Genomic DNA, 20,352 nt, shown 5'->3' on the forward strand with positions numbered 1-20,352 from the left:
TCAAAAACATGACTACTCATCTTTTCAAATACAATATATCTGAATACTTAATTTGAATGTATGTGAAAGTAATTGAGACATTTGAAATAGTATTTGAATCCAGGTATGGCATGCACACACTCACACCTGTCTCTCTCTTTCTCTCCCCCTAGACTCACCCAGCAGGATAGGCAACAAGACCAGAGTGGGGGTCACAGGCCAGACCACTGTTGCCAGAGGCTGTGATTCCCAGGACCCTCTCCAAAGTCACCTACAGAGGGAGACAGACAATTGTAGAGTTTTAACAAGCCAATCCCAAATCCTGACCTAGTCCCTAGCCCGCAATCACTATGCATTAGTGGAGATCTGAGAGGATTTTATAAAAAGGGATAATCAACTCGGGGCTCTATGCATTCTCTGGAAAATAATGCAACGCTGTTCATTATTATGCATAGAACGCATAGCCCCTCGTTGATGATCCCTTATGTATTGCATGTCTGTTTATGAACCCTGGAAGATTAGCCCTGAAGGACCACCCAGCTAGCAAATAACGTTCTGAGAACCATATGTTTCTTAGAGCGTGGTTATTCTATGGTTATTTTGAATAGAACCTTCAAACAATTTTCTTGGGAATGGTGCAGTATAGTTGCTTGGCTTTGGAAGATTCTCAGCACATTTTAAGGATCATGGCAAAAAAACATTATTTTCTTGGTATTTCATTACTTTAACAGAACGTTTCCTAAAAGTTCAAACATGTTTACATTTAATTTCAATTTTGGTAATGTTCTAGAAACGTTCTCCAACTTGGTTTGACATTGAGGACGTTCTGAAATAGTACTTCAGCATAATGTTTCCTACAGGCTTCCATCTTGTTCTACAGTTGAAGTCTGAAGTTTACATACACCTCAGCCAAATACATTTAAAAACTCAGTTTTTCACAATTCCTGACATTTAATCCAGGAAAAATTGTTTTAGATCAGTTAGGATCACCACTTTATTTTAAGAATGTCAAATGTCAGAATAATAGTAGAGAATTATTTATTTCAGCTTTTATTTATTTCATCACATTCCCAGTGGGTCAGAAGTATACATACACTCAATTAATATTTGGTAGCATTGACTTTAAATTGTTTAACTTGGGTCAAATGTTTTGGGTAGCATTCCACAAGCTTCCCACAATAAGTTGGGTGTATTTTGGCCCATTCCTCCTGACAGAGCTGGTGTAACTGAGTCAGGTTTGTAGGCCTCCTTGCTCGCACACAGTTTTTCAGTTCTGCCCACAAATTTTCTGTAGGATTGAGGTCAGGGCTTTGTGATGGCCACTCCAATACCTTGACTTTGTTGTCATTAAGCCATTTTGCCACAACTTTGGAAGTATGCTTTGGGTCATTGTCCATTTGGAAGACCCATTCAATATATCCACATAATTTTCTACCCTCATTTTCCACCCTCACCATCATCTATTTTGTGAAGTGCACCAGTCCCTCCTGCAGCAAAACACCCCCACAACATGATGCTGCCACCCCCGTGGATCACGGTTGGGAGGGTGTTCTTCGGCTTGCAAGCGTCCCCTATTTTCCTTCAAACATAACAATAGTCATTATGGCCAAACAGTTCTATTTTTGTTTCATCAGACCAGAGGACATTTCTCCAAAAAGTATGATCTTTGTCCCCATGTGTAGTTGCAAGCTGTAGTCTGGCTTTTTTATGGCGGTTTTGGAGCAGTAGCTTCTTTCTTGCTGAGCGGCCTTTCAGGTTATGTCGATATAGGACTCGTTTTACTGTAGATATAGATACTTTTGTACGTGTTTCCTGCAGCATCTTCACAAGGTCCTTTGCTGTTGTTCTGGGATTGATTTGCACTTTTCGCACCAAAGTACGTTCATTTCCAGGAGACAGAACGTGTCTCCTGCCTGAGCGGTAGGACTGCTGCGTGGTCCCATGGTGTTTATACTTGCGTACTATTGTTTGTACAGATGAACGTGGTACTTTTGATTTTCCCATGATGTCAAGCAAAGAGGCACAGAGTTTGAAGGTAGGCCTTGAAAGACATCCACAGGTACACCTCCAATTGACTCAAATGATGTCAATTAGACTATCAGAAGCTTCTAAAGCCATGACACCATTTTCTGGAATTTTCCAAGCTGTTTAAAGGCACAGCCAACTTAGTGTATGTAAACTTTTGACCCACAAGAATTGTGATACAGTGAATTATAAGTGAAATAATCTGTCTGTAAACAATTGTTGAAAAATTACTTGTGTCATGCGCAAAGTAGATGTCCTAACCGACTTGCCAAAACTATAGTTTGTTAACAAGAAATGTGTGAAGTGGTATGTAAACTTCCGACTTCAACTGTAGGTCTCAATGTCGTCATCCTCCGTTAGCTTGATTAAAAACGGATTTGGATGCGATTCGGTCTGCGTCCTTGCAGCTTCTTGACTTCCTCAAGCAGGCGGACATTCTGTAGATGCTGTTCTTCCAGCGTTCCTTCCTGAATGTCCTGTTGCGCTTGTTGGGCCCGTACGAACTGAGCTATCAACTTGTCGATGCTGATACTGCGTAAACGTCAACCCTGGTCTGACCACGTTGTCAGATTGCCTGCATTCTCCATCACGACTCACCCCCCTATCCACATCGACGGGACAGCAGTGGAGAAGGTGGAAAGTTGCAAGTTCCTCGGCGTACACATCACGGACAAACTGAAATGGTCTACCCACACAGACAGTGTGGTGAAGGCACAACAGCGCCTCTTCAACCTCAGGAGGCTGAAGAAATTTGGCTTGTCACCTAAAACGCACAGACTTTTACAGATGCACAATTGAGAGCATCCTGTCGGGCTGTATCATTGCCTGGTACGGCCACTGCACTGTCCACAACCGCTGTGCTCTCCAGAGGGTGGTGCGGTCTGCACAATCATCACCTGGGGCAAACTACCTGCCCTCCAGGACACCTACAGCACCTGATGTCACAGGAAGGCCAAAAAGATCATCAAGGACAACAACCACCCGAGCCACTGCCAGAAGGCGAGGTCAGTACAGGTGCATCAAAGGTGGGACCGAGAGACTGAAAAATAGCTTCTATCTCAAGGCCATCAGACTGTTAAACAGCCATCACTAACACAGAGAGGCTGTTGCCTACATACAGACTTGAAATCATTGGCCACAAACAAATAGATCACTAGTCACTCTATTAATTTCACTTTAATAATGATGTTTACATACCTTGCATTACTCATCCAATATGTATATACTGTATTTTATACCATATATTGTATCTTGCCTATGCCGCTCGGTCATTCCTCATCCATATATGTATATGTACATACTCATATTCCATCCCTTTACTTAGATTTGTGTGTATTAGGTAGTTGTTGTGGAATTGTTAGTGTCATGACAAGCCCCTATCTCTCTCTCTCTCCACAGTTTTATGACGGTCATAAATACTCTGCTTCTGGGTCTGTAGTATTGGGATTGGAATGTGTGCCTTTGGGACACAGAGAGAGACTTGGCCAAACTTTAACCTCAAAAGGTTGAATGATGAAACAGTATCTCTGTAAATCCGAACAGTTTGAATGGTCGGTGGGAAATGAAGGAATGACCATGTCGAATTTGTTTTATTTGGTGACCTCTTGAGAGACAGAAGATCCACATTATTGTGTCTTTGTTTGTAAACACTTCTCAATTATGGGGTTTGCATCCGAGTGTTGTATAAAATAAATGATTAAGTATAAGAATACTTTTGGAAAGACAACAATGTGATTTAGTCTTCTAAATGAGAATAGTTTTTCATAGTAACTTATGATCAGTCAGTGGAACGCCCCTTCTTTACTCCAGTATAAAACCAACTTCTGATGAAATTTACATTTAGACCAAAACATGCCGGGTTGCTGCCGGTGTATGAAGTGGTTCTAGCTGTGACCTGAATAATCAACAATAGAGACCAATAGATTGCTACAGAAGGAGCAAATCCTAGACGCCACTTTACCAGTCTGCAGCTGGAAATGTGTTTAAGTCTAGGATGAGGATACCGACAACAGCGGAAGCGTCTATTCTAACAGATCAACTCTAAGAACTATGGTACTCTGAAAGCTCCATCTCAAGAACATTTCCCTATGCAACGACCATTAGTACGCTTGACGTATCCATTACAACAGAGCTTACAACAGAGCTACAAAGGACATGTCGACCAGACTTAAACAACCAGAGACTCTGACTGATCAAGTGTTTTCAATGGAGAGACAGCAATGACATACAAGCTTAAATATGTACATTGCATTTCTAAAATCCAAATGAGCGGTTGTTAGGGTGCTAAATATCCATATTTACGATGAACGTATACAACTGTATGTATGTACAGTAGAGGGTCCATTCTGTTCTTCCGCTCTATCTGTCCCCACCCCTTTCCTTTGTCTTCCAAGCCGTCATATCGGTTTAGTCCACTAGGGACTTTTCAGTGTATCATGTGAGTAACCAATGTGTGTGTTTATGTAATTCTGTGTGATTATTTAGTGAGTTAGTAAATAAATAATTAAGCCAATTTGTATTTCACTGATTCATCATTTATGCTAGGATTCGTGCAGATATCCAAGGGTTTGCGACATTCAGAATATGACTGGTGAGGTAATAATACATTAATAGGTGACTGTAATCGAAAAGATATGAAAATATCTGAAGAGAGTTCAATTCGGGAAATTGTAACTCTTTAAACAACATTTTCCTGTGTTGCCCCGACTTCCAAGTTAATTACTATTCCGTGATTAGTTTAATCATGGAATAATTACAAAGAGAATTGATTTGATAATATAACAGTCTTCACATGAATAAATAGTCAACGTTACGACATTAGATTACTTGCTGATATTGATGCACTGTCGGCAATAGAAGCACATGCATTTCGCTACAGTCGCAATAACATCTGTGTATGTGACTAATAACATTTGATTTGACTACGTCTGTCACCAGAACTCGACGAGTCTCCCCCTGTTTTTTTTCTCTACATTACATTTTTTTCCTCAATCTACACACAAGACCCCATAATGACAAAGTGAAAACAGGTTAAGATTTTTTGCTAATTTATTAAAAATAAAAAACAAATACCTTATTTACCTAAGTATTCAGACCCTTTGCTATGACACTCAAAATTGTGCTCCGGTGAATCCTGTTTCCATTGACCTTCCTTGAGATGTTTCTACAACTTGATTGGAGTCCACCTGTGGTAAATTCAATTGATTGGAAATTATTTGGAAAGGCACACACCTGTCTATATAAGGTCACACAGTTGACAATGGATGTCAAAGCAAAAACCAAGCCATGAGGTCGAAGGAATTGTTCGTAGAGCTCCGAGACAGGATTGTGTCGAGGCAAAGATCTGGGGAAGGGTACCAAAACATTTCTGCAGCATTGAAAGTCCAAGAACACAGTGGCCTCCCTCATTTCTAAATGGAAGAAGTTTAGAACCACCAAGACTCTTCCTAGAGCTGGCCGTCAGGCCAAACTGAGCAATCGGTATAGAAGGGCCTTGGTCAGGGAGGTGAACAAGAATCCGATGGTCACTCTGACAAAGCTCCAGAGTACCTCTGTGGAGATGGGAGAACCTTCCAGAAGGAAAATCATCTCTGCAGCACTTCACCAATCAGGCCTTTACGGTAGAGTGGCCAGACGGAAGCCACTCCTCACTAAAATGCACATGGCAACCCGCTTGGAGTTTGCCTAAAGGCACCTAAAGGACTCTAAGACATGCAAAACAAGATTTTCTGGTCTGATGACAACAAGATTGAACTCTTTGGCCTGAATGCCAAGCATCACATCTGGAGGAAACCTGGCACCGTCCCTAGGGTGAAGCATGGTGGTGGCAGCATCATGCTGTGGGGATGTTTGTCAGCGGCAGGGACTGGGAGACTAGTCAGGATCGAGGGAAAGATGAATGGAGTAAAGTACAAAGAGATCCCTGATGAAAACCCTCTCCAGAACGCTCAGGACCTCAGACTGGGGCAAAGTTTCACCTTCCAACAAGACAATGACCCGACGCACACAGCCAAGACAACGCAGGAGTGGTTTCGGGACAAGTCTCTGAATGTTCTTGAGTGGCCCCGCCAGAGCCCGGACTTGAACCCGATCTAACATCTCTGGATAGACCTGAAAATAGCTGTACAGCGACGCTCCCCATCCAACCTGACAGAGCTTGAGAGGATCTGCAGAGAAGATCCAAGAAGACACAAACCTATGATTATGTAAATTATATTTTTATTTTTATAAATTTGCAAAGATTTCTAAAAACCTGTTTTTGCTTTGTCATCATGGGGTAGTGTGTGTAGATTGATGAGGGGAAAACATTTTTTTGTCAATTTCGGAATAAGGTGTAACAAAACAAAATGTGGAAAAAGTGAAGGCTTCTGAATACTTTCCGAATGCACTGTATATACAGTATAAGTCAAAAGTTTGGATACACGTACTCATGCAAGGGTTTTTCTTGATTTTTACTATTTTCTACATTGCAGAAAAATAGTGAAGACAACAAAACTATGAAATAACACATATGGAACCATGAAGTAACCAAAAAAGTGTTAAACAAATCAAAATATATTTTAGGTTTTTAGATTCTTCAAAGTATCCACCCTTTGCCTTGATGACAGCTTTGTACACTCTTGGCATTCCCTCAACCAGCTTCACCTGGAATGCTTTTCCAACAGTCTTGAATGAGTTCCCACATATGCTGAGCACGTTGGCTGCTTTTCCTTCACTCCGCGGTCCAACTCATCCCAAACCATCTCAATTGGGTTGAGGTTGGGTGATTGAGGAGGCCAGGTCATCTGATACAGCACTCTCCTTCTTGGTCAAATAGCCCTTACACAGCCTGGAGGTGTGTTGGGTCATTGTCCTGTTGAAAAACAAATGATAGTCCAACTAAGCGCAAACCAGGTTGGATGGCGTATCGGTGCAGAATGCTGTGGTAGCCATGCTGGTTAAGTGTGCCTTGAATTCTAAATAAAACACTGACAGTGTCACCAGCAAAGCACCACCACACCATCACACATCCTCCTCCATGCTTCACGGTGGGAACCACACATGCGGAGATCATCCGTTCACCACCTCTGCGTCTCAAAAAGACAAGGTGGTTGAAACCAAAAATCTCAAATTTGGACTCATCAGACCAAAGCACAGATTTCCACTGGTCTAATGTCCATTGCTCATGTTTGTTAGCCCAAGGAAGTATCTTCTTCTTATTGGTGTCCCTTTAGTAGTGGTTTCTTTGCAGCAATTCGACCATTCACACAGTCAAGATTCACGCAGTCTCCTCTGAAGAGTTGATGTTGAGATGTGACTGTTCCTTGAACTCTGTGAAGCATTTATTTGGGCTGCAATTTCTGAGGCTGGTAACTAATAAACCTATCCTCTGCAGCAGAGGTAACTCTGGGTCTTCCTTTCCTGTGGCTGTCCTCATGAGATCCAGTTTCATCATAGCCCTTGATGGTTTTTGCGACTGCACTTGAAGAAACTTTCAAAGTTCTTGAAATTGTCCGGATTGACTGACCTTCATGGCTTAAAGTAATGATGGACTGTCGTTTCTCTTTGCTTATTTGAGCTGTTCTTGCAATAATATGGACTTGGTCAATTACCAAATAGGGCTATCTTTTGTATACCACCCCTACCTTGTCACAACACAACTGATTGGCTCAAACGCGTTAAGAAGGAAAGAAATTCCACAAATTAACTTTTCACAAGGCACACCTGTTAATTGAAATGTATTCAAGGTGACTACCTCATGGAGTTGGTCGAGAGAATGCCAAGAGTGTGCAAAGCTGTAATCAAGTCAAAGGGTGGCTACTTTAAAGAATCTAAAATATATTTGGATTTGTTTAACACTTTTTTGGTTAGTACATGATTCCATATGTGTTATTTCATAGTTTTGACGTGTTCACTATTATTCTACAATGTAGAAAATAGTCAAAATAAAGAAAAACCCTTGAATGAGTAGGTGTGTCCAAACTTTTGACTGGTACTGTATATACATATATACACACACACTACATGACCAAAAGTATGTGGACACCTTCTCGTCAAACATCTCAGTCCAAAAACATGGGCAGTAATATGGAGTTTGTCCCCCCTTTGCTCCTATAACAGCCTAGACTGTTCTGAGAAGGCTTTCCAATAATTGTTGGAACATTATTGCGGGGACTTGCTTCAATTCAGCCACAAGAGCATTAGTGCGGTCGAGCACTGATGTTAGGTGATTAGGCCTGGCTTGCAGTTGGTGTTCCAATTCATCCCAAAGGTTTTCGATGGGGTTGAGGTCCGGGCTTTGTGCAGGCTAGTCACGTTCTTTCACACTGATATCGACAAACCATTTCTGTATGGACCTCGCTTTGCGCATGGGGGCATTGTCACACTGAAACAGGAAAGGGCCTTTCCCAAACTGTTGCCACAAAGTTGGAAGCACAGAATCATTCAGAATGTCATTGTATGCTGTAGCATTAAGATTTCCCTTCAATGGAACTAAGGGGCCTAGCCCGAACCATAAAAAACAACACCAGACCATTATTCCTCTCCCACCAAACTTTACAGTTGGCACTATGCATTGGGGCAGGTAGCGTTCTCCTGACATCTGCCAAACCCAGATTCATCCATCGGATTGCCAGATGGTGAAGCGTGATTCGTCACGCCAGAGAACGCGTTTTCACTGCTCCAGAGTCCAATATCGGCGAGCTTTACACCACTCCAGCTGACGCTTGGGATTGCGCAAGGTGATCTTAGACCTGTATGCGGTTGCTCTACTATGGAAACCCATTCCATGAATCTCCCACCGAACAGTTCTTGTGCTGACGTTGCTTCCAGAGGCAGTTTGGAACTCGGTAGTGAGTTTTGCAACCGAGGATAAATATTTTTTACAGCACTCAGTGGTCCCGTTCTGTGAGCTTGAGTGGCCTACCATTTTGCAGCTGAGCCATTGTTGTTCCTAGACATTTCCACTTCACAATAACAGCACTTACAGTTGATCGGGTTAGCTCTAGCAGAGCAGAAATTTGACAAACTGACTTGTTGCAAAGGTGGCAGTCTATGACGGTGCCCTGTCGAAAGTCACTGAGCTCTTCAGTAAGGCCATTCTACTGCCAATGTTCATCGATGGAGTTTGCATGGCTGGCTGTGTGCTCGATTTTATACACCTGTCAGCAAGGGGTGTGGCTGAAATAGCTGAATCCACTATTTTCAAGGTGTGTCCACATACTTTTGTATGTATAGTATTAATGTGATGGGATGTATAGGCAATATGTACAGTATATGGATAGAATATGTATACTGAACAAAAATATAAAACATGACACAATTGTAAAGATTTTACTGAATTAAAATGCAATTGTGTTCCTTTTCCGTAGCTTATGCCTGCCCATACCATAACCCCACCATGGAGCACTCTGTTCACAACGTTGACATCAGCAAACCGCTCGTCCACACGACACCATACACGTGGTCTGCGGTTGTGAGGCCTATTGGACGTACTGAAAAATTATTTTAAAACAACGTTGGTAGAGAAATAAACATTAAATTCTCTGGCAACAGCTCTGGTGGACATTCCTGCAGTCAGCATGCCAATTACACACCCCCTCAAAATATGAGACATCTGTGGCATTGTGTTGGTTGACAAAACTGCACATTTTAGAGTGGCCTTTTATTGTCCCCAGCACAAGGTGCACCTGTGTAATGATCATCCTGTTTAATCAGTTTCTTGACTTTACATGTTGCGTTTATATTTTTGCTCAGTGTAGTATATCTGAATAATAGTATATGTAGTTAAATAGGTTTGGCCTTACCTATAATACAGTATATACATAATGTATGAAATGAGTAAAACAGTATGTAAACATTATTTAAAGTGACCAGTGTTCCATTATTAAAGTGACCAGTGTTCCATTACTATGTACATCCTGTAGCTTGTTAAGTGTTTTCCAGTGTTGGTCACACCCACTAATTGGCCAGACATGATCTTAATGAGCACTGTGGTCTGTTATAATATATAACATCAAGGAACCAGAGTAAAACGTTTTCAGAACCTCCCTGCAAACTAAAAGTAAATGTGTGGCTTCGTTTTCACAAGCAATGGCAAACTAAAAACAAATTCCCACAACTTCCAAGGAACCAAATGTGCTAGTTGGGTAATATCGACCTAAATTGGTCTGGACAGAGAGCTAAACAAACACTTCAATACCTCCCTGGCATTTTCTGACACTGAATTGTGTCTATTATCATCAATACAACGTGAGAGGAGGCTGATTGATTAGTTTGCACGCTGTTCTGTACTTGATTTTCTCAACAATAACCTGATTAGATGGATCCACCGACTCAACCTCATGCATTGGAAGTGTCAAAATAGACAATCTTTTTTCTTTTTTTTTTACCAGGTTCTCAGGTGTTTACAGACATATTACTATTTTATTGGGAATATGAAGTTTTACATTTGAACATTTTAATCTAAGGCATTTCTTGATAGTGATATACCCACAATAAAGCAAAATGTTGTTTAATTATTTTCCCTAAATGACACAAATAGAAAAATAATTTGAATGCAATGACACTATAAATTACTCTAGTTAACCTATCATTCGGGCATAAATCTATGAAAAGCAAAACGGCAGTCACTCACCTTGTCGGCAAGGTTTTCCTTCCGATTCTTCCGCAGCATGTTCTTTATCCGACTTTTTATTGTTGACCCGTGCCCGTCTACTGTCATCTTGATGGTAAAATATCCCGACAAATGTCTTACTTTAAAAGTTATGCGATGTTTTAACCGTGAAATCCTTCTTTAGGATATTAACGCGCTTGCATCCTCAACTAATATTTTTTTGTAGCCGAGTAAACTTTATTAAGGGCATAGGCTTGTGTACAACTTTAATCTCTTGAGTAGGTTAGAGCAGCGTTAAACTCCGGTGACGGGTGTACTGTAGTCGGCTTAGCTCATGTTTAGCGACTCAACTAGTTATCTCCTCTAGTGCAGAGGTTCACAAACTGTGGGGCGCGAACCCTAGAGTGCAAAGGACTGCGGAAAAACGTTTTTATTGACTTTTTTTTAAGGAACTCAGTCTGGCTTTAATCTTACTCTTGAAAGTTGTAATAGTAGAATGAAATTGGTTAGTGCATCATCAGTTCCTCTTGTCATGGTATTCATTGCATACCTTAGAGAGCTATTTATAACTTGTCAGAAATGTCCAGTACAACTAGCCCCATGACAGCAAAAGTTTTTTAGTTTTTTTTTAGCCCATTGTCATTTTTTGGTCACTCAAATATCACATGAATACACGTTAGAAAATTTGCTTTAAAACTGCAAAATGTTCTTTGCAACCCATGACATAATGTGTAGAATTGCAGGAAATAAGCTTTAAACCTGCAAAATTCTCTACACCAACAAGAGGGGTGTGAACAGTTTGTGTTATGAACAGTGCTTATGCCCAAAGAAATAGATGGGGAACACCCCCCTGTGGGTTCCCCAATGCTGGAAGGGGGGCCCCGAGTGAAAAAGTTTGCAAACCCCTGCTCTAGGAGGAGGCCCATATAGATATAGATCTAAGGTCAGTTTTGTTCCCCCGCCTACCGATGGGCTGTGGAGATGGCAGCAGAATATGCAGATCCTAGGTCAGTCCGTGTGTGTGTCAGTCATTCATCCCTACTTCTTGTGGCACGTTCCTTTGTTAAATTAGCACAGAGAAAAAAAATGGATGTTATTTATCTAATACATGATATTGGTATTAGTAGGCACTCTACTAGTCCTATAAATGCAATCATTACCCCGTATCCGCCAGTGTAAGAGACGCGAGTGTGTAAAACCCAGATAAAATATACATTTAAGCTGTGTCATAAGTAGACCATTAGAACGCTGCAATAATTAATGTCTATAATTACTAGTCAAATTCTGATATTTACAAATTGTTTAATTCTTGTGTTCTACTTTATTATTCCACATTCGATACTGTTCTACCACCTCGTGGCGTTTCGTGCAGGTTACAACAACTGCCACACCAAAGAAATGTATACGGTTTAATTAATTTTCAAGGCCACAGTATCGTGCCAGCACATCTGTGACTGACATAGCAGTCATTTCTTTACAAACAAATGCATTGAGGAGCATTATTCAACCCTCAAGTCAGACAAACATTTACAAAGAGTATTTGTATATACACACACACGCAGACTCACAGTAGGCTTTAATCGTGATTGTTTTTGACACACAAGATTGAAACAAATGTCAAATAACAAAAATGTTGACATGTTATGCATAAGTTCCTCAAAAATCAGACATGAGAATCATTGAACGAGGAGGTCCATTGTAAAACAGACAGGGAAGCAATTCATAAGGCAAATTAAAATATTCAACTTTTAAAAGTTTAATATTTATGGTTGTGACTGTGTAGAAATAATAAAAGGAATAGTAGAAATTCTATTCGCTAAAGACTTAAAAGTACTAATTATGAGAAAACTCCCAAGAGCCTGGTAATGAAATTAAGAGTGTATTTAAAAGGACTGGACACAACAATCGCAGCTATAATACATCGTCTTTACAGTGGCATAGAAATAACATTTACTGTGTTTTTTGACATGAACAAACACATGAATGTTGTATCTGAAATCAATGATTTTCAGCTGCAAAGATTAGGGCCTATTGGTAACTTCAAAATGGACCAGAAAGTAATTGACCTGTTTTGTGGTCATGCAAGTTCATTATTGTTGTACAGACCTTCCCTAGAACTTATCTTCAACAATTACAGGGGTCAACTTTCTACAACATAATAACAATATTGACTTCACCAAAAAAGTAGGACATCCCACATTCACCCCAACATGGGGCTAATGTCCCATGTACAACTACTGAAACAGCAGCCAAACCTTCAATACATGCATACAGTTCATTCATTTAACGTTTCGCTCAATGACTAGAGATGTTCTGAAACCTGACTGTCCTGTAGGTGTAAATTATTGTCTGCTTTGTTGTGTATTCACAAGTAGGCAGGCAGGCAAATTAGTACTAAAGCTGAGACAGGGTTAACTCACACAAACAACTGTCCAGGGTCCTTTGGATTTGTGAACAGGCACATGTGGCGGTCTCAATGGGATTACTGGACCTGAGTGCAGCCTTTAATGAGAGTTAGTTAATGACACATCTGTTGACGTGACGTGTTGAGTATGATTCCCTTGTTCCTCTGGTTGGAACTAGGCTGAAATGCATCATCCTTGGAGTGAAGGAGAGGAAACGAGGTAGACAACTTCTGTACACTTGAGTCATTTAGCAGACACTCTTATCCAGAGCGACTTACAGTAGACTTGCTCTACCAACTGAGCCACACTGTATCGAGATGCACCAATGGAGGCAGTGTGGAAATGCAGCCTTAGTCTCAGCTCCACTAGGCCTTGTCAGACCTCATTGTCCTCTTCCCCCCGACAGAGCGGGTCACAGGCTGTGTTCCAGGCCGACCCATAGCCTGTGGTGTTTTACCCGGGCTTCCTTTAGTCATTGCTGCAGAGCTATTAACCCCAGCTCGGGTTGTCCTGGCCGGGCTATCTCCCCGTGTTGGTTTGGCTGCGCTGCCATCAGTCTTCACCACAGGGCTTAACCCAGCCCGAGTTCCAGGGGCCGGGCTAGGGCTATCTCCAGCTTTCCGTACTTTAGGAGGCCTACCCCGAGTGGCAGGGCTACTGGCAGCTCTCTTCACAGGGATACCCCCAGCTGGAGTCACTTTGGCCGAGTTACCTCCAGGCCCAGTCATCACCACAGGACTAGTAGTAAACCCAACCCGTCGTACTTTAGGAGTCCTACCCTGCCTCGTAGGTTCCCTTGGGGTTAGTTGGTTTTCACCATCCCCGGTGTTAGTCACAAGAATACCCCCAGGTCGAGACACTGGGGTACGGGCACTACCCGTGGCTTGTGTAACGTTGGCCGGGCCACCCCCAGTCGTTGCCACAGGGGTAGTAGTGATATGTTCAGTTGGTGGGGATTTAATGTCCAAGCGCGGCGGTCGTCGTGTTCTCTTCACAGTTGGCGCCTCCAAGCCATCTGCCAGGCCTCCCCCTCCCTTCTGTGTCACCAAGCCGTCCTTTGCTTTCTGAGTGATCAAGCTATAATTTTCCTTCGGTGGGCCCGAGCTATCCTCTCCTTTTTGTGGGACCAAGTTGTTAGTTTCTTTCTGAGACGTTGTGCTATCCTGTTCTTTTTGTAGTTCTGAGCTATCCTTTCTTTTCTGTGTGACTGAGCTACCCTTGCCCTTCAGTGTCACAGAGCTCTTCTTTCCATTGTGTTGGACCAGGTTTTCCTCGCGCTTCGGTGTGACCGTACTATCCTTTCCCTTCCCTCCCACTACTATGCCCTCGTGTTCAGAGAGAGCCTTCACCAGTACGGCTGCCTCTCCCTTGGTCAGAGACAGGCCCCAGCCTCCTGGATCACGCTCACCCACCGCCTGCGGTTTCTCCAATGGCCTCCAGATGACACTGTTTAGGGGAGCGCTGTCCACGAGGGGATACGTCATAACAGAAAGCCTATTGATCAAGTTTCTATTGATAAGGGACTTCTTCTCTGTAGGAGTTGATATGTTGTCCTTCTCTGTGGAAGTCTCTTCTTCCATGGATCCATTATAGACAGGGGCCTGTGGTTCCTCCTTACCTACCTCTGGCCTCTCCTCTGCTGGGCTGTCTGAGGACTGCTCAGCCTGCCCAGACACTCTACCCTGGTACTTCTTCTCGGGGTCAGTGGCAGACGCAGAGCACTGTGGGCTAGGGGTCTGCGAGAGGGGCTGAGAGGGGTGGATAATCCGGAGTGTACACTCCTTTTCCTCAGCGCCCTCCTTCTCCACAGCCTCCTTGGCTGCTGAGGTGGTGGTGGTGGAGGAGAGGGAGGTGACCGTTGATGGTCTCTTCATAACCTTCACTGGGCAGACCGCTCCTCCTGCTGTGGATAAAGGAAATACACCACAGTTAGAATGACAGACTTACAACAACATATTCTAGTCAGAGTGGCAGTCTAACGATCATAACCCTTGCCACATTTTACCCATATAGTCTGCCAATGGACTTTAAAACAGAGTTATCACGCTCTTCCAATTCAGCATAGTTTATATTTCTTTTTTACATATAGAACTTACATAACCTTCTAGACAAGAGTGAGAGACCGAATGTGGGTATCCTGTTCCTGTATGCGCTCACCTGGTATGGAAGCAGGAAGTATGATCTTGCCGCTTTCGGTGCGTAGAACAGCAGCCACTGGTTTCACAGAGCCCCTAGCTGCACCTGCCTGACCCAGAGAGCTAGCCCGAGACAACTGGGACACTGGGATACACAGAGAAAAATACCTGAATAAATAAGAGCTATATTTAAATGGTTTATCAAAGTTACCTGGCTAACTCTATGATCCTGCTTAGTGCTCATACTCTCGTCGTACATTGGGAGAGGGAGTGAGAAACAGGTGATTAGCGACCCTTTGACTTGGCTGCGCAAGTTAAATGTTTCATTGGTCGCATCCGTGCGAGCAGCACATTCTACATGGTTACCTAACTCAAAACATCCTATTTTTTTAGGAGGCTAAAACCATAATTTAGTCATACAGTAAAGTTTGTTATAACCTCATGATTCCTGCCATGAAAGTTTCTGCCCACCCCTGTACCTGTTTCACTGGGGGCCTTCTACGGTGTCGAGTGAGCCACTCTCTCTCTCCTTTCACGGGAAACATAATGCTCCAGGAGAAAGTGTTCTGATTGTATAACATTTTAAAATCATATTGCGGGTAAAACACAGCTTTCCTGTTATCACAGTCGAAGAAAGGAGGTTATCAGCTTTCTGTAGGTATGATTTGTATTTATTTTATAACCGAGATATCTGATACGGCTTTGAGATACGGAGCATGTTAAATGTGCATTGACCATTGGGATTGCATAGGCTTCATGGAAACTGTATGCAGTCACTAACTGTATGTCGCTCTGCATAAGAGCGTCTGCTAAATGACTCAAATATTAATGTAAAACTGGGCGGTAGGCTAGAACTGCAACCTTTTTGGGACATAAACAATTTACTGTTAGATTAATACATGGCTACTAGCAGTGGGTATTATATTAAGAGATAGCCATTTAGCTAATGTGTTTTGAGATTTCCACTAAAATAAATTAGCCTATGACATTAGTACACATTAAGATGCAGGAAAATTCATCTCCATTAAACAAACAAACAACATACATTCTGGAGCCATATTTTTACAGTAAAATGTAACAATAGCCTAATTGTCAACCCAAAACGCATGACAATCACTGGATTAGGTTGGACATTAAAATATTTTGAATCAATACATGAAAAGGTGATGAAACAAGGTATTTCTTCAACACCATCTCAGTAGTCCATTACACTTTTTCATAAAGCACTGTGAATGACTAAGATTACATTTTTTTCCCCTATTGCTTGCAAAGCAGTCATCAAGGCAAAGGGTGGCTTCTTTGAAGAAACCTAAATATAAAATATATTTGGATTTGTTTAACACTTTTTTCTATATGTGTTATTTCATAGTTTTGATGTCTTCACTATTATTCTACAATGTAGAAAATAGTAAAAATAAAAGAAAAACCCTGTAATGAGTAGGTGCGTCCAAACTTTTGACCGGTAATGTAGCTAATTCATTGATCCAGCTTAGTGCCATTCCTGCTGTTGTCAGACATATAGGAAACAGGTTATTATTACCTGTCAGGGTGTTGGGACTAAGGGTGAAGGCGGTGGATGAGAGCTGGCAGGTAGAGGAGACATGGACAGAGGTAGAGGGCACATCTGCTCTTCTCTGGGCAGCCAGAGCTCTCTTCTTCTCCCAGATCTCCTTCAGCTTGGCCTTGATCTGCTCCTCTGACTTCCCTACGATGGAAAGAAATATGGGTTTATAACAACATGTCTTGGTTCTTAGGATGGAATGCCGCTAGTATCTTAGTTTTCTTCTGTTTTCAGGCTTTTCTTAACCATTGTGAGTTCACACACACACACCACTCTTTTTGCTTTATAAACCATCTTTGAAAACAAGGAGTCTGAAACAACATAATATTCAAGTAGATTGTGAGTGAGTAATTTCAGTCAGACGTACCAGAAATGTACGTAATCTCCTTGACATAGACAGACTGGATCTCAGTCAGCATCCTTTTCTTCTCCTCCAGAGACTCTGAGTCCACCGACAGGGTACGAATCTCTTTCAGAGCCTGATGGAAGACACAGTTGAAATATATCTTTTGTATTCGATAATTATCAGGCTGCAAACCAATGGGAAAATCAGAGGTCACAATTCAACCATGAAAAAGTATGTGTCTACCACAGTACAGAATAGGATAAAATGACCCAAAACAAATGGCCAGCTACACAGCCACATAACAGACTGTTCCTTACTTGTGAAAGGAGGTGAAGCTTAGAGACCTTGGGGTCCAGTTTTTCCATGAACAGCACCTGTTTGAGTCTGGTGAAGAGTTCCTGATGCTCCCCGCGACGCAACCTTTCCGTCAGGGTACGGTTCTTACGACCCCCTCCCTCGCCAGACCCCTCCTCCTCTCTCTTTTCCCTCTGACGCTGCATGGCACAGGGGTCAAAGGTTAAGAGCCACTGAGCATTCTATTGGGTATTCCGAGACCTCTAAAGCTATTTTTTTTGCCATACATGACAGCTATGAATGAGTAGGCAAAACATCTCCGGAAAAGAGGGCCTAAGATTACTACAAAACAAGATGGCTCTGCAGTTATAATGGACAGATGGGAGAAGCCTTACCGTTTCCTTTGGTGCTGTTTCCTCATCCTGACTGTTTTGTCTGTGGATGAATTTTTATTTTATTTCATACAAACATGTAATAAACTTAACATGAACCCCAGCTTCCTTGACAGTCTCACGCAAATCATACTGCTAAGTGTAAATAGCCAAACACACACGCACCCCTCCACACACTCTAGTCTTACTGTGTGTGTTTGACAGCGGCCCTCATCTGAGGGACGGTGATGCCCCGTCTCCTCTCCTCCACCGTCTCAATGTCAACCGCTTCCTCCTCTTCTTCCTGGGGTGAGAGAGAACACAACACACTCTGGCTTTACAAAACACTACAACAGAACTCATTCAAGTGCAACTGCAGCAAACAAGTTTTCAAAATAAACATAGAAAAAAAAAAAAAGAGACTTAAATCAAACTATAAAAAATTATGCTCTCTCACCTCGGCATATTTATCACTGTCGGAATCCGAGTCATCCGACGAGTCGCCCGGATCTGAATCCGAGTCCTCAACATTAAAATCAGGATGCCCGTTCTCATGCATTCTCAGAGTCGTAAACTGACTGAACTTTGTGTCTTTCTGACATGATTCTGGGCTCCATGGTCGCGAGCCCTCCCCCACATCACCCCTCTCCCCCACATCACAGGTCAACTCATTGGGCTCTGTGGGACTAGAGTAGTTGACTTTGGCTGATCTAAGGTCAGATTTAAGGCCCTTTGACTGAGTCAGACTCTGTTTCTTCTGGGCTAGAGCTAATCTGGAGTCAGGTGTATTGGTATTTAACTCTGGGGTGTAGGAGAGTTTTGCAGATTGCACAGTCTCCGTTTGAACTTCTATCAAGGCTAGAGGTGAGGGAGAAGAGGTTCCTTTCTGGTTCTTCTGGGCCTTTCCACCTGCAGGTCCAGAGGAAGATTTGGTCTCCAGATGAGGCACTCCTTGCTGCGAAGTTCTGGCTTCTACCGCTTCACCCACAGCTGTGGTTCTGATTAGTTTGGGTAGCCGGGGAGCACCATCAGTACCTACAGATTTAGGGAGCTGGATGAGGGTGAAGCCCCCAGGCAGAGCCACTCCGGCTGGGCCTTCCATGGTGCCCTGGCCTGGGCCCCTTGTGCCCTGGTCCCCTGCAATAGGTGAACAGATCCTGAAGGAGTAGGTCCCAATCTGGCCCAGGAAGCTGGGGGTCTTCAGGGAGGAGGAGATGGTCAGAGAGACAGGGGAAGACGATGAGGTCTGGGATGGGGTGAAGGCACCTGACTGGCCTGTGATGAATTTGATGTGGGGGGAGTGGGGAGGGTGGTGGATGGAGGTGAGATGGGGGGGAGGGGGGAGTGTTTTGCGGGTAGACGGCTTGATAGCAGAACCTGTGGGGACAACACAAGATATCAGAGGGCGTTGAGGCTGTGTGTGTGTGTGTGTGTGTGTGTGTGTGTGTGTGTGTGTGTGTGTGTGTGTGTGTGTGTGTGTATACACATGCATGAGTACATGAACTCACCAGGGATATTTTTTTGATTCTTGGCCTTTATGTGACATATCTGATTCAGAGGTAGCGGTTTTATCAGGTGTCCGTTGGTCTGATGATACGTTTTACAGCCCTGGGAGGAAGCGACTGTCTGTAGTAGCATCTTCTTCCCTACAGGGGGCACCACACCAGGACGAGAGCCTGGGGAGGTGCCTGGGGCAGGAGGGGCCATGGGGATCAGCAGCAGGTGAGAGCCGGCTGGGTCTTTAGGGTCTTTGTTGGTGGTGGTTTGACTAGTGGAGGTTTTTCCTTTAGATTTGGTGACACCTAGGGACCATGGTGGTTTGTAGGGAGGAAGCGTGTTCTTCCCTGGAGAAGAACAACAATGACTGTGTGAGAAAGATAACTTTTATGAGAGAATACATACAGAACTTTAGCCGTCCTTGAACAATCAGGCTTCGGTTCCTCAACTGTCTAATTACATCACATTTAACACAATAAAACATTTACAAGTGTTGAAGTAAGGTTAAGGTTAAAACTTCTACCTCAAGCCTCTATTCCCTCTTACCTGCTGGTGTCTGGAATACTTTCTGGGCCATAGACAAAGATGTAACACTACTACTGCCTAAAGGAGTAACAGCTGTGCCTGCTGTCTTGAAGCGCCCAGCACCCCCAGGTGTTTTCTTCAACCTGGGTGAGCAGGAGAGAGGCTTCTGAGTGGCCTTCGCTACAGAGCGCAACCTTCCGGTGACGAACGCGGCCTGCCGATTGGTCGGGTGCAGAGCTCCCATCTGCCCCAGCAGCAGCCGGGCCTGGGAGTATGATTTACCGTTCACCTGGGGAGGAAGAAAGAAAGATAAACATAAAGAAATGTGGAGGATTGAGCTTTTCACAAAACGTAGCCAAAATGTTGAAATTACAATTTGGAGGTCCTCAATGACAATAAAACCACTACAAACTACACTTTATGCTAGGTCATTATTATTTTTTATGTCTAGCTACAAGACTAAAATCAATGTAAAGTGAACCTAATAAGCCCACCTGGATGAGTCCTACAGCAGGACAGGCTGGTGGTTTCTTCCTGGCTCTCAGTCTGCCTGCTGGCACCACTCCAGTCAGAAAGCGAGTCACGCCGACTTGCACCTCCGGCTTCTCAGGCTCAGGGATG

The 20,352-nt window shown here is 43.1% G+C and overlaps 1 protein-coding gene across 1 annotated transcript in view; it reads right to left on the minus strand.

Annotated features, from left to right (window-relative positions):
* Window positions 1-10,705, minus strand: part of LOC120023934 (mitogen-activated protein kinase-binding protein 1-like) — a 28,098-nt gene extending 17,393 nt beyond the window's left edge. The window contains exons 1-2 of the mRNA XM_038968037.1: window positions 10,619-10,705; window positions 159-250 (exon numbers count right to left, since the gene is read on the minus strand). Coding sequence (XP_038823965.1) covers window positions 159-250; window positions 10,619-10,705 — 179 coding nt within the window. The remainder of the gene's footprint in view (window positions 1-158; window positions 251-10,618) is intronic.
* Window positions 10,706-20,352: the final 9,647 nt, after the last annotated feature.

This window comes from Salvelinus namaycush, chromosome 29 (genome assembly GCF_016432855.1).
Source record: "Salvelinus namaycush isolate Seneca chromosome 29, SaNama_1.0, whole genome shotgun sequence".
NCBI lineage: Eukaryota > Metazoa > Chordata > Actinopteri > Salmoniformes > Salmonidae > Salvelinus > Salvelinus namaycush.